The 15,204-nt window shown below is 49.8% G+C and overlaps 1 protein-coding gene across 5 annotated transcripts in view; it reads right to left on the reverse strand.

Moving 5' to 3' along the window:
* CNTFR (ciliary neurotrophic factor receptor) overlaps positions 1–15,204 on the reverse strand; it is a 198,704-nt gene that overhangs the window by 53,555 nt on the left and 129,945 nt on the right. For all 5 annotated transcript variants that reach the window (XM_056514340.1, XM_056514344.1, XM_056514343.1 and 2 more), the window contains one exon: positions 1,906–2,136. In XM_056514340.1, coding sequence (XP_056370315.1) covers positions 1,906–2,136 — 231 coding nt within the window. The remainder of the gene's footprint in view (positions 1–1,905; positions 2,137–15,204) is intronic.

A 15,204-nucleotide genomic window follows, 5' to 3' on the forward strand; every position in this document is an offset into this window, starting at 1 on the left:
ACAGGGCCATGCTGCAAACCTCCCACAAGTCACCCATCTCCATCTACATGCCCAAGCCCATCTCCATTCCCTGCTGGGATGCTCCCAAATCCACTTCTTTGCATGAGTCCTCATATCTCCAAGGAATCAATCATTCCCAGCAGACCCAGGACACTTAGGGTGGGGTGGGGGAGGCAGGGGCTTAGGGAGCAGTGCTGGGAAAAGAAACCTCACAGAGAACATTAAATTAAAATCCAGCCAGTTATATTAATTACCTCTAAAAGCGTCTCACCTGATTAGTTCCTTGCACAGTTAATTGTGTTAACAATGCCAGACACTTGTTTATTTATTTGCCACCCTCTCTCTGGAGGCTGGTGGCCCCAGCAGTGTCCAGCTGGGGATTCTCAGCTGCCCAGTGCTCAGAGGCCTGTGAGTCTCCAGCAAATGGAGCAAATGGAACACACAGCAATAGGGAACAGCAGGATTTGGGCTCTAATGCTGAGCAATTCCCATGGGTCCCTGAGCGGATTGACAGGGATTACTATTAGCAAGGTGCTTAGCAGATGGAAGAGCCATTGCAAAAATCACAGCAATGCCCCAGCTGCAGAGGAGGTGGTTGGAGGCTGTGGACCTCTCCCCACTCCCCTTGTTTCCTGCAGGCTTGGGCTGCAGTTCTCTGTGCACTGGCACAGCCTGGGACCTCTCCCTAGATGGGTGGGATCTGGTGAGCACATGGCCAAGCAGAGGAGCTGCACAACCTTGTGCTGCTGCCTGCACTGGACCCAGCTCCTGCCTTTTCTTAGCTGAACTAGCTGTTAACACCTCCTGACCACAATGCAGCTAAAAAGCCCCTGATCATTTGTTAGGGGAGTGGCCTTTTTGTCTGCCGTGCTTCCAGCCCCACACCTGCTCAGTGGTGTAACCCTGCCCTGGGCTGACTGCTTCCCCTTACCTGCTCCTCACATCGCACCCCTTCTCCTTGGCACAGACACCAGAATCCATCCCATACAACCTTAAATGAGTTGGACGCTACAGAGCACCTCAAAAATTCGAATCTCTAGGTGCAGTGAACCCCTCGTGCCTTATTTCAGGGCTTACACAGACCCTCTGTCCCTGGAGCATGGCCTAGGATGGAAACACCACCCTGGCTCTGATGCCAGGTGCAGAAGGTGAGATAAGGAGTAGGGGAAGGCTGTGCTGTGTCTTCCAAAGCTGGGAACATACAGGCACCTACATGGCACATCCCTGGATGGCAGTTCCCATCAGTTACCATCCCACAGCTGGCTATGCCGGCTGGTGCTCCCACACAGCCACAACTGTGCCAGTTGTGTGCGCCGTGCTGCAAAACACACAGTTGCTATCAGCTGTACAAACACAGCAGCCCTCAAAACACACAGCTGCTATCAGCTCTTAGCATCATGTGAAATACAGCATAACTCTTATCTCCCCCGCTGAGGCCCGGGAATCAGCGCATCCCATGCCAAAGATACACAAAATGCTGGGGAATGAGCAGCTATCCTCCAGCACTCCTGTGTGCCCAGGATCCTGCAAACCCAGGGATCACCAACACCTTTTGGCTGCACCTCTGAAACAACCACACTGCAGTAATCCCAGCCAGGGCTTCTCTTTGCTGGCTGCAATCCTCTCTGACAGCTCTTTCCAACTACAGAGATGGTTGTTGTGGCACAGGGCTAGAGGGAGAAGCCACATCCCTTCTCAAATTATTCCTGAGGCATCATTTAATCTACTGGCTTGGGGCAGAGTGGCTGATTCCAGCTGGGATTAGTGTGCCATGAGGACCCCATATGGTGGTGTGCAGCAGACAATCCTTTGTAGGGAAAGCAAAGGGGTGGGCCTGGCAGGAGGGGGGGAGTCAATATGGGAGCAGAGAGTGTCCCCCTCAATGTGACATGCTGGGGTACTCACTTCCCACCCTCAGGTAGGTCTGGTATTTGAGGTGCCAGGAGGAGCCCTCGTAGCAGGAGTACTGGCCGCTCTGCGACAGGTTGACGTTCTTCAGGATCAGGTAGGAGCCGTTCAGGTGGGACTCGTCGATGTCGGTGCCGTTGACTGTCCAGGTCACGGCTGCATCCCAGTCCATGGAGCCACACTTCATGGTCACGTCTGCACCTACCCGCTCGTACTGGGGGTGGCTGTCTGTGGGAAGGAAGAGGGGAAAAGCAGGTGAGCTCAGAGCCCCTCAGCACAGTTGCCTTGGAAATAAGATCTCACCTTCTCATCTGGGAAGTAAAAAGAAGGACTGGGGTGCAGGCTGACACTGTGTTGGTGCCCAGGAAAGCCCAAGTTCTGTTGCTATCCCCAGCCGTGATTTATTTTAGACTAGAGTGGACCAGCTGACAAATAGCAGAGGATCATGGGCCACCTCCACCCACAGGATGGCTTCCTCTCACCCTTGCTGTGGTGACACATCAGGGCTGCACATACGGCTCACCAGCCAAACACCCCACAGCATAGCCAGACGTGTGTCTAGGTGACATGTTGCAGGACACAAACCAAACACATGTATCAGAAATTCCCAGCAGAGAGGTGACACAGCCCCAGGACTTTTCACCAGCAAACTCCACATATTTACCAGCACAGATGGGAAGCAGGTAATTCTCCTTGCAATTCCCCATCCAGGAAACCAGGCAGGAGGTTTGCAACCTAACCGTGCTCTGCTGTGGAAAGGCACAGCTGCTTGGTGCATGCAGGGCTGTTTGTCTCCCTGTCTGGGTTTTCTTTTCTTTCCACAATAACATGATGCCTTGCTGAGCTGTTTGATGTAGCAGCTCACGAGTGGGGCAACACAGCTCATTGGGCACCAGCTGCCTAATTGAATTTCCTCAGGTTTCTGGACAGGAGCTGGAGCTGACATTCATTAATGATCCTTAGCAACTGAATATTTCCCGTGTTGCTGCACTTGGCTGTGCTGAGCTGCATGTGGCAAGGATAAAACCACGTGAGTGCATGTGCGTGACACAGGGTGAAACAGGATGGGAGGATGAATGGGGATGAGGTTCCTTCAAGGCTTCATCAAGCCTTTGTGCACAGACAAGGATGGTTCAGTTCCCAAAATTCTCCTGGGCTTCAAAACCACGTTTGACAAGGCGCCTTCCAGGGAAACTTAGCAGCCCTGACATATGGGGAAAGTCCTTGCAAGTATTTATAGCAGTTAAAGTCACGAGACTAAAGGTGAAAGCAAGCTGTCAAATGTAGCAGTAGAAGATGTCACTGTTCTAGTCTGATGGAGATCCGAGCTGGATCAGATCTGCCCAGCACCCTCATAACTCGCAGGTAAAAGGGGTCAGGGGAGAGGGAAGACAGAGTGCTGCTGGGACTGTCAGGGCAGCCAAATCACAGCTGGGCTCCAAAGTGCTGCAGAAGGACATCATGGAACAGACCACCAGGCAGCAGCCCTGTGTTGATTAGTGCACAGTGGAATGCATGCAGCCTTGCTTTCCCTACACACTCCTGGTTTCAAATGTGCCCCAGGATCCACAGAAACCCACCTTGGAGTCATCACACTCCCTTCCCTTAAAACATCAGCTCAGTGGTGACCAAGAACTCAAACCCAAAATGGAAGGCACTGCAACTCAAAAGCCATGAACAAACCTGTCCCCATGCTGTTATAAACAGAGCAGCACTGGAAGCAGGGCAGAGGAAAGAAACAGGAACAGCTAAGGCTGGAAACAGATCCCACGTAAGGTTCAGTGGACTCTAACCCTTCATCCATAAAAGGAGAAAACCAAGCAAAGACGTGACAGATACCTTACCAATGATGAGTGACATGAAGAGGACAAATAGAGAAGGACTGCTTGCTCTTTCTCCTAATAAAATAAGGGAGAGCAAAACAAGCCATAGAAAATGATCTTCTTTTTTGCACAAATTGTGATTAAATTACAGAAACCTATATCCATCAGATGCTGTTGATGTCAACACTGGACAGGGGGACAATAAGTAAATGAATTCATAGCAGAAGATAACCTAAAACACTGAGCTGCCCAGTGAGCCTTGGGAGATTGCAAGCAGCTGATGACAGAGATGGTCTCAGCCCTCCTGCAGATGGTCTGTCAGGACACCTGCTTCTGACAAGAGTAGAGAAACTTTGGGGATGTTATCCCTGCTGGGAAAGGGGGCGCTAAGGACAAGGAAAAACAGGTTTGTAGTGAGTAAATTGTTAGTGGGATGCCTCAGGACCATTTCTGACATTAGCCAAGGATAGAGACCTTTGGGAAACTGTTCTGACCAGAAAAGTGTATTTCAAGGGTCTTAAAAAAGCTGGGAGAATGTACTGACAGCAGAAAGAGGAAAGAACATCTAAAATGAAGCATCTGTGTGAGGAGGCGTAGCTGGAACAGGACCAGATAAACAGACAGATAGGCAGAAGCAGAAAAAGACAGTGGATGGGTGGATGGGTGGAAGGATGGATGGATGAATGTGTGTAACCACAGACAGATGGACAGCAGGCTGGATGGGCAGATGGAATGGAGGAAAGGAAGTATGGAAGGACAGTGAATGCAAGTGGTGTTGGGTGGATGGTCAGCTCCTTGAATGGCTCTGGATGTGGATGGATGGTTGGATGATGAACAGATGGACAGACAGATGACTATGCACATGTGGATGGAAAAACACAGATATCAGAGTTCCAGTAAGAATTCAAGCATCTTACTCAATTTCTCTAATTTCTTCTATTGCATCAGGTTTTGTCCTCCTGTTTTCTGTTGGCTCACATGACCATTGACCATCCTGTCCTTATACTTGGAATTCTGCTTATCAGTGACACTGGAGCTCAGATGCCCACCACTGCACCACCCACCAGACTTGCACAGAGAAATGCTCAGTGCAGTGATGGACCCACAGACCTGCCCCATGCTTATTCCCAGAGAAGGACTGAGATGGGGGAAAGCTCTGGGATGCTCAGCTCTGCCTCTCAGGACTGTGGCTGAGAGCTTGTCCATAGCTAGTGGCTGAAGGACTAAGTTGGGAAGGAAAAAAGTCACCTTGAATTATTTCCTTAAACACAGTGCAAACACACTGGCATTCATCCAGAAGGGCTGAGGAAGCCATTCCTGGAAGACAGGTCTTTGAAAGCAATGCTCCTTTCCAAAGCAATGATTTAAGGCTCCTGGTGAAGGAGAAACCCAAAGCACAGCTTCAGAGGAGGCATTTGTCCCAGCAGGGTTTGCTGAGAATCTTACAAGTTCTCATGTCCTCCCTTGTCCTATGCCAGGTGTGGGAGTCCCACTCAACCACAGGGACATGCAGATGTGGCTACTCCTTTGGGAAGGGGCACCATGAGGACAGCACCCCTGGAATGCTGGGGAAGCCTGTCTTCCACTAAGAACAGCAGCTCTGCTGTAGGATGGGGATGAGTGGGGGTGACCAGAGCTCTGCTGGGACCCTCCACTTCCTGCAGGCTGGGAATGCACCCAGAGCTCCACTTGAGCAGGCAGGGAAGGGAGGTTTGTCCACACTCCTGGTCATGGTGTCACTGGTAACCCACGGGATTGGTGACCACAGTGGTGCCTGTCCTGCAGGGCCAGCCCTTTTGGATGGAGATCAACTGGTGACATGAGTGTCCTGGTAGGAAGATTCAAGCTGGACATGGAGGATAATTTATTCTCCTGGAGGGTAACACAGCACTGGGACAGGTACCCACAGAAAGGGGGGATCCTCATCCATGGATCTTGTCAGGGCTTTGTTGAAAAAGCCATGGCTGATTTTCCGAGTGGGACACTAGACTAGACACTTCCAAAGATTCCTTCCCAGCAACATGGATGTGACCACTGGCTAGAACTGACACCTCAAGATGCTGCCCTGCCCTGCTTCTCCAAAGCATACTGCCTTTTGGGTCAAGTGGGTCAAGCATCATAGAGGGGCTGTGATGCTGCACCCCAACCTGCAGCCTGCCTCTCAGCATCCAAGCCCACTAAGGGCCACATCCTCTGCCAAGCACAGCACACCTGCCAGGCACAGCATGGCTTATGACATGAAGTGTCAGATCTAGAAAGGAGCCATGATGATCCATAGTGGGAGAAATTACAGCTTTACCCACACCTCTGCAAAATTTCAGTAGAGGGAAGATAGGAATAAACATACAGAGCTTCTAGTAATGAACCTGGGCAGCTTGGTGAAATGAGCTGTGAGCTGCTTTGTTGCACTAGCAATGATGAGTGGCAGCTTGATAGGTCCTGCAACTGCAACAGGGACCAACAGGACAGCAGACAGAGAGACGTGGAGGGATGAGACAAAACAGCTGAGATATGGGGCCCTTGGAAATATATTTGATACTTCCCAAACTAATCCAGCTGGAAATACAACAGAAACCTCATCTTCATTTTCCTCCTTAATGGAATCTTGACCTACATCAAAACTGGAAGGGCAATAGCACAAGAAAATCCTGCAAAAAGGTGAGGACTGCCCTGGTGTGCACTGTGCTAGGAAGGAGCAGAACTCCTCTTGGCACATTCCCCATCTTCACTCCTCTGCCTTTGCTCCAGGTGAGGCTCCCACCCAGCCAGCATGGGCAGCTGCCAGGCATGGCAGGAATGCTGCTGGGCACTGGCACTCGTGGGGACACAGATGTGGCACTGGGGGTCTGTGCCCAGACGCCTGAGGGTCACTGGAACAGGGAGCAGAGGAAGTGGAGAGGATGGTTTGCATTCCTGGCACCAGTGCTCACCACAGCCCTTTAATGGGCACCTTTCAGCCAGGGCCTGTGGCAAGACAACATCCAGCAGGGCCAAAACCACTCTCACTGCCACAGCGATTTGCAGGCAGACTGGGACAAATGCTCCCTCTGAGCACTCTGTGAAATGCACTGCAGGGCTGGGGCCTGTGTAAGCAGTGAGCGAGCAAAAGAAAGATACTGCAGCATTTTGGGGAGAGGGATGAGCACTCTGCAGGCTCCACAGCCTCTGGCTCTTCCCTTCTTTTGCAGATGGTGAAACCAGCACAGTGAGAAAGGCAGGTCCCCCCTTTCTCTGACAGGACATGGAGCACTTGTGCAGTGGGACACATACGTGTCTTTGAACAGAGGCCTTCACATCGCCCCACTGACCTTCATTTGTCCCTCCCACAGCTGAGAAACCAGCCAAATAATTGTCACAGCAGCTAATTAGCTCTCTGTGTACAGAATAAATTACAGAATCACAGAATGACTAGGTTGGAAGAGACCTTCAAGATCGTGAAGTCCAACCCATGCCCTAACACCTCAACTAAACCAGGGTACCGAGTGCCACATCCAGTCTTTTTTAACACACATCTAGGGATGGTGACTCCACTACCTCCCTGGGCAGACAATCTCAGTACTTTATTATTTTTTCATGAAAAGCTTTTTTCTAATATCCAACCTATATTTCCCTTGGCGCAGCTTGAGACTGTGTCCTCTGGTTCTGTTGGTTGCTGTGTGGAGAAAGAGACCAACCTCACCTAACTACAGCCACCTTTCAGGGTGCTGCAGAGTGATAAGGTCACCCCTGAGTCTCCTTTTCTCCAGACTAAACAACCCCAGCTCCCTCAGCCATTCCTCACAGGGTTTGTGTTCCAAGCCCCTCGCCAGCCTTGCTGCCTCCTCTGGACGTGCTCAAACATCAACGTCCTTCCTAAACTGAGGGGCCAGAACTGGACACAGCACTCGAGGTGTGACCTCACCAATGCTGAGTACAGGGGAAGAATGATCTCCCTGGTCCTGCTGGCCACACCATTCCTGATCCAGGCCAGGGGCCATTGGCCTTCTTGGCCACCAGGGCACACTGCTGGCTCATGTTCAACCAGCTGCTGACCAGGGGTTGACCCCCAGGTCTCTTTCTGCCTGGGCACTGTCCAGCCACACCATCCCCAGCCTATAACATTGCAGGGGGTTATTGTGGCCAATTATATATTTAATATTTACACAGTGCCAGGGCTATGCCAAGAGCTTCCCAAGCATATAAACCAGAAGGGTCTTTCATTCCACAACTTCTCATGACAAATGAGATGAATCAGCCCACAGAAGATGAGCAGGGAGCCCCAGAGGACAGAGAGGGCAAGAGGACAGAGAGGTGGCCTGACTAGCCTCTGTGGGAGGATGTTCCTGGTCTTCCCCAGCCATGGGACAGGGTAGTGGCACAAGCCTGGCACAATCTCCCTTGCTTCAGGACCCATGCCCACTGGCCTGAGCAGTGTCCAGCCGTGTCCAAGGAATGCCAGTGGCTCCACTCCCCTGACAGCCCATGAGGTCTGCCCTTCTTGAGATGAAGCAGCCTCTGGCCATGGAGAAGGTTTCCTGACATCAGCTTCCCAAAGCACACCCCACTCTTGATCTCCTCACATCTATTCCCTGTGATGCCACTTGGTCTTTGCACAGCTTTTCTTGCCAGCAGAAACCTTCCTTCAAGGAGAAGGAATTTCATGCTTAAGGAGGCACTTCTCCCACAAGTGATTTAAAACTGGATATGTCTTTGTAAGGAAACAAGCATAATTAAGTGCCATTGATGTAGCCAAAGATATGGACTGTTCCAAGTTAATTTTGTCCATTAATGAAGAGTTGCGGAAAGCAGAGACCGCATTTGTTTGCTCTACTTTGGTAAATCCCTGGAGTCAGCAGCTTTGCTCTTGACAAGAAAAAATAATTAGGAAGAAACTTTAATTAAGAGATAACAGATGGGTGCTAAAGGACTTGTACTCAATCACAACACGATAGCCTGGAAGCAGACCTTGGTTTACTTCAGGAGTGTTGTGAAGGAAGGACTTGACCCCTGCTCAATGCAGTATCCAGGGCAGGAAAACCTCTTGCCTCAGCCTGGATGTGACCCCAGAACATCCTCCTGTGGGCATTGGCAAAGCTCTGATGCTCCTGCAGAAGTTCTGCTCCAGCTCTGCAACGCCCCCACTTTTCGCACCCCTTTGAAGCTGCACCCAAACCCAGCTGGGGATGTCCACTGTGGGGTGACAAGAGCCTTCAGGGCCCTTCTACCTGTTCAGCTGCACAAGGCTGGTGCCTCTCCCATGAACCTTAATGCAACACCTTCTGGACCTTTCTGAGGATGAAGTGACACTTTTTCCATCAAATGTTCCATTGTCACAAATGATAATCCAATGCATGGGCTCCCTCCTGGGATAGATGGTCCAGCAGTGGGGAGGTGTGGTGCCTGACCTGCTATGAACTTGACATGCCATTGCCCAGGCTGAGCTCCAGATGACAGGAGCAGACAGGATGGTGTCACTTGCATCACTCGTGCTCAGGGGCCAGCAAGTCTGTGCAGTGGCAGAGAATCAGCACCCTCCTGGGGAGAAAACACAGTGCTAAAGCCAGCAGGAAACCACAGAACAGAGACCCACTGCTGGAAGCAGGAGATGTACAGTCTCACAGCAGAAGTGAGGGCCAAGTCCTGGCTGCAGCACTGGCTCAGCCCATGGGATGCAGCAGCTCCCCATGTCTTTTGGGCTGTGGGCCACTGGGGAGCCCTGGTTGGCAGACACAGTAGGAGGATGAGGAATGCTGCCTTAGCAGACAAGTAACTCAAGTGTGATTTTTCTGCTCGTACCATATCATCAGACTGGCTGAATGAACAGCTTTGGTCGGGTCAGAGTGGGATCTCACCAGGGATGAAGTGTCCTCCCTGTGCCCTGTTACTGTGTCTTGTCCTGGTCCTGCTGCCTTTTCACCAGCCTCACACTGGAACAGAGCTTCTCTTGCAGCTCTCTAGACCTGCCAAATCACATCAGCCCAGAGCTCCACACTGGCAGTGCTCCTGGCTGCAAGCCAGCAGGGCTCTGTGTCAGAGGCAGCCTTGTTTTCCTGCATGCCATCAAGCCCAGCTCTCGCTGGGAGTAGTAGGAGCTGCACAGAGATGTGGTGCCCCAAGCATAACTTGACCCTGGTCACAGGGGACAAGCAAAACTGAAAACAGCAACCAGATCCATCCTGCCTCTGTAACAGTCTCCTCAGCCATGCATGGGCAGGAGACCACAAAGAAGCTGTTCTTTCCCATGGCTTCAGGGTAGGAGTGAGCTCTCTCTGCCCAAAGATGCTAATGCTGGTGTGCACCCATCTGCAGTAGTCATGTACCTCTATCATGGGTCATGTTGTGTTGACACAGCCAGAACCAGGAGAAGATGCTGCTACTTCTGCTTTTCTGTCTCAGCAGCTCTACAGCTCAGAGGTCTGGATTCTTGTGGGCTGATGATCTTGGCTTTTTAGGTTTGTCCACAGGAGGCTTTGTTCTTGCATCCCAGGAGGGGACCTGAGTTCATGTGTTGATCTGTTTCCCAGAAGGTCTTGGTAAGACCATCACTTGGATGTCTGTCCCAGTTCTTTTGTTCCCTGGGACTCTCCTTGCTGCAACTGGCTGAGCTGTGACACCGTTTTCATCCTAATGAAAGGCTGGATGGGGCCTTGCCCACTTGGCTTCCTTGTGGATTCAGCTTGAGATGACTCATTTGAGGAAGTGCAGTTGCTTGGCAAAGCAACAGCTCCTCCAGTTCCCTGCAATTGCCCCAGCATGTGGGGGAACATGGAGGGAAATGCAGAGGAACAGCAGAGGGAATGGCACTAAGGGGAACCAGCACACAGCCAGAAAACTCCTGCTGCTAAGACCAATATCCTCCAAGCTGGGCTCACTTCAGCCTTCAACCCTCGCTGCCAAATGACCAGTGCTAACACCATGGGTGAATTAGAGGCTTGTTTTTTGGTCCTGCTTTTTCATGCAGACAGGACAAATAACTCTAAGCCACAAAAGAGTGCTTAGATCAGGCTTTTCAATGCCGTTTAGGGGGAAATCAATACTATTCAGAATTAGGTGCCCAAATCACAGCCGTAAACACAAGAAAAGCTCATTGTGGTCCAGCAACAGCGTGAAGATGCCTGTATTTACCGAGGTTTGGGGAGGGGGAGGAGGGGGCAGAGCTGGATGGAGACATCGGGGCGCCTCGCTCCCCACTGACATCGACCTGCCTTTCCAGCCCAGTGCACAGCACACACCTCCCCATCCCTTTTGCCAATGCCACAGGCCCACCCTCACACAGCAGCCTTGCTCCACTCAGATGCACCAGGGGCGACAGATATTTGTTCACAAAACAGCCCAGCTCCCGCTTCACCCCACTCAGGGCTGTGGATTAGCATCAGGCATTGTGCAATGGTTTTTTATTAGCACGGAATTATGGAAGTCAGAGGCGTAAAAGACCTGTTGGGTCCCACTCAGTCCATCCTCCTTCTGCCAAGACAGTATTGGTCCCTGCAGCATATTTACTATTTCTCCAGTCTAATTTTACATACTGTACAATCTGTGCAGTGCCAAGTTACGATCCCTGTGTGAGAAGCAGAGCTCTCAATTTCCAGGCTCTTGGGTGTGTAAAATCACAACCGCGATGCTAAATTAACTTTTTTTCCCCTTGCATTTAATCATTTAATAGCTCTGAAATTCAGCCCCTCAGGCTCTTTCTGCCTGTCTGTTGGCTTGTGTTCTGCCTGCTGTAGGCCAGTGGCTTGTCACTTACAGATGTAATGCTGACGCCCCTGGGTGGATCAGCAGCAGCTGGGCTTGAAGCTGGGGTAACTACAGCTTAACACATGAACTTCTGTGCCTGAGGATGGAAAAACTCTTCTGCCTTTTTAAACACGAGTACAGGGGGTTCATCTTCCTCCTTACTGCTCAGCCCCACAAGGAGGAGGCACAGAGTGCACTGCACATAGGGACAGGACTCAAAGCATCAAAAGCTGGACTGAGAAATCAAAACAGGGTGCAGCCTGTAGCACCAAGGCTTGGGGGACAGGGCACTCCCTGGGGCTCCCAACAGAAGCACCACTACTTTTCTCTCCACCTGTACATCCACTGAAGGTTACACCCCAGGGCTTGTTTCTCTCCAAAAGAGGGATTTCTTCCCTCTGCAGCAATACCAATATTTTCTTTGTGGGTGTGGGTACAGAATAGAAGTGGAACTTAGCTGCTGCCAGGGCAGCACAGTGAAGACAGTGGGAAGAGCAGACACTGATAAAATGGGAACCATTTTCCCAAGTTTGAGGGTTTTTTTTGACCCAGTCGCCATCACTCCTCCAAGCAACACCTGCATATCTGGAATCCAGTGGTGATTTCAAAACAATATTACAAATAAGGCACTCATCTTCTGTCCTCTGCAGGGGCTCTATTAATGACTTAGACAAGACATTGGGATTTGCATTGGTAATAATGTGATTCTACATTTGCATTTGATGCCTTTCAGTCTGAAGGATCCTCAAGCAAAGCCAAGCCTGGAAAGGATCACCAGCACATGCTGAGTTGTGTCACAGCCAGCAGAACTGCAGCCCACCCATCACACAGAGCATCTGCTGGGGGCAAAGATGTGCACATGTCAGATCCATGGCATGCTGGAAAGAGTGTTACTTACACCAGAGACATAAAATAAATTGCTGAGTATAGCTAATGGAGCATTACAGACTGCACAACAGGACCCCAGGACAGAGCTCCTGGTTCTTGAGCAGAGCTTGGGACAGGGTCCAGCTCAGGTCTGAATGAGGCTGAGACTCTGATCAAGGAATGAAAAGTGTATCTGAACAATGGATGCCATGACTACAGGACTGTGGTCCTCAAATTTCTGAGCTCCTCTAGGGAGTCAGCATTATTCAGGAGCCCCATAAATCCACAGGCTGTGTGAGTATTTACAAGTTACTTTGCAGTCAGAGAGCTATCAAAGGTGGCAGTGCCTTTTGTATTTGTCTCTGAGCAGGTAGGAGAGACAGGATTTTCTGCACACTACATGGAAGATCCCAGAAGCAAGAAGTAGATCCATGAGAGAGAGCAAGGGACTGAAAGTGCTCAGTGTTTTGGGGCAGACAGAGTCTTTGCATGCCTTCCTGTGCAGGTCATAGAATCATGGAATGGTCTGGGTTGGAAGTGACCTCTGAAAATCATTAGTCAAACACATGTGCACATATCACAGAATCACAGATTGGATACATCCTGCTCATCTATCTGCAAAGCACAATGCAGAAGCTCAGAGGAGATCACACCACCTCAGAAGAGAGAATCTTAAGACCAGGCCGGTGAGCCAGGAGCTTTCCTGGGTTTCTCCCATTCTCAGCAGCATTCCAGTGTTTTCAGAGGAGGGAGCATGCAACTCCTTGAGGGGTGAACTGTCACAATCCCTGCCTGGGCACCAATGTTCAGCACCCTTTCCAAAACCTGTGAGGAAGATGCTCTTCATTATGCTGAGCATTTCCAAAGCAGCGCCCACTGTCTGGCTGGTGGTCTTATCACGAAGAACCTTCCACAGCTTCATCATGCAGAGCCCAAAAAAACATGCTGCTACTTCTATTTGATATTTGTAGCCCCTTTGCTTTCTGTAGAAATACATTCTGCTTCTCCTCCTCCCTCTCCTCCTCTTTGACACAGCCTTTTCCTGCCTGTCTACCCACTGCCATTCCCTCTCCATACCACTTTTGTTGCTGTCCCTCTCACTAAACTCTCAAAAGCAGAGAGCAGCGCTGCTTTTGGGAGCACAGTCTGCTTTTGAGAGCATCTGCTACCCTCCAGTTGCGGATCCTGTCATGTCAGAGCATCCTCAGCTTGGTGCAGGTTTTTTATTGCCTCTGTTGGGGACAATGAGCAAATGTTAGTTCAAGAGCAGACATTCATTCCTGACCCAATTGTGCCTTATTTCCTAAATTTCAGTGTTTAAAAGCTATGAGTGTCTTACTGCAAAACAACAGCTAAAAGGCCAGTTATGTTTCATTGACTGAAATATAAGTAAGTGTGCCCTGCTCTCTGGAGTGCTCTTGGGTTTGAAGCAGAAGATTTTAGGGAAGCGTATTTTCTGAAAGAAAGGCTATTCAGAAGCTCGCCATGTCCAGAGCTCCAGTCATCTGAAGGCAGTAGTGAATTACAACTATTATTAGCACAAGAGATACTTGAAATCTGGAATTTCTGTAAAACGTTTTGAATTCAGGTTCTGAAGCATTTAAAGGACTTGAGAAAATATCTTTGGCTCCAAGTCAGCAAAGCACTTAGGCAAGGACTTAACTTTGAGCATGTGTTTAAGTACCTTGCTGACTTGGGGCTTTTAACCCCGGTGAAAAGAAATCAAAGAGGAAAGAAAAGCCAAGGAAAAAAATTCTGGTGTGCATAGAAATCTCCAGACAAGCCAAAATAATAGAGGAGTCTCCTCTGGAAAGTAAGAAAACAGAAAAAAAAAAAATAAAAATAATGGTGGCTTGCTTTAAAATGAAACACTAGAGGAAGCTTTCTGGAGGAGGGCGGAGAAAAACTCCCAGAACAAATGGAGTATTTCAATGTAGCCTAACGCCAGCTTCACTCTACTGCCTCTTCAGCATTCAGAAATTATTTATTGCTGAAAAAAAATCCCAAACTAAACCCAAAACCTGCTTCCTCCTCCCATTTCCAGACGAAGTGCAATGGGAGAGAGAAAAATCTTGGCTTCAACAGTGAAAAAACATCTCTGAAATGAGTCGGCTGTGAGAGACTGTCTCCATCAGGAGGGAGGAAGAGGATAACATATGAGGGAGTGAAGGGTAGTAATGAGGAGGAGGAAATTGCCCAGAGGCAGAAGCCTGCAAACAACTGCATGTGAGAGGGGGAATACGAGAAAGTCCTTAAGGAGAGAAAATCAGTGCAAATCTATGCACCACGCATGGAAAGCAGCTACAAGCAGCAAGCCGTGCTTCCCCTACCTCCAGCTTGAGGTCATGAACAGAAAAACTGGAGCACAGCAGTGAGAGCATCCTCTGCAGCCCACCCAGGGAGAGAGGCTGCAGCCAGCAGCGGGAGCATGGCCACGGGAGCAGGAATGGGCGAGAGGAGATGCCCTGGCTGCTCCAGGATCTGGAGCTTGCAGCTCTGGAGTGGCCAGGGCAGGCTCAGGATGCCATGAAGTTAGAAATGCTGCTCTGCCTCCACTGGGGCAAAAGTCCAAACTTACAAATATTCTCTGTTAAAACACCAAACCAGCCTAGTTCCTTCCTTCCGAGGGAAACCAAAGGTTTTCAATGTGTTTTAAGATTTTTTTTTCTTTCAAAACTTCTACACTGAGTTGCATGAAAGGATTTGCAAAACATTTGGTTTTTTAAGGGGAGGGGGATGTAAATTCAAAGCAAACCATTTCCGAAAAATACCAAAAAGACAAACTGCAGTCTTTATTTCCCTTATGCACCACCTTATTTTATCTCCCTTGACAGAGAAACATGATTTTGTAAATTTGGATTTACAAAACAATTGGATGTTGATGGGACTT

The sequence above is a fragment of the Oenanthe melanoleuca genome, chromosome Z (genome assembly GCF_029582105.1).
Source record: "Oenanthe melanoleuca isolate GR-GAL-2019-014 chromosome Z, OMel1.0, whole genome shotgun sequence".
Classification (NCBI taxonomy): domain Eukaryota; kingdom Metazoa; phylum Chordata; class Aves; order Passeriformes; family Muscicapidae; genus Oenanthe; species Oenanthe melanoleuca.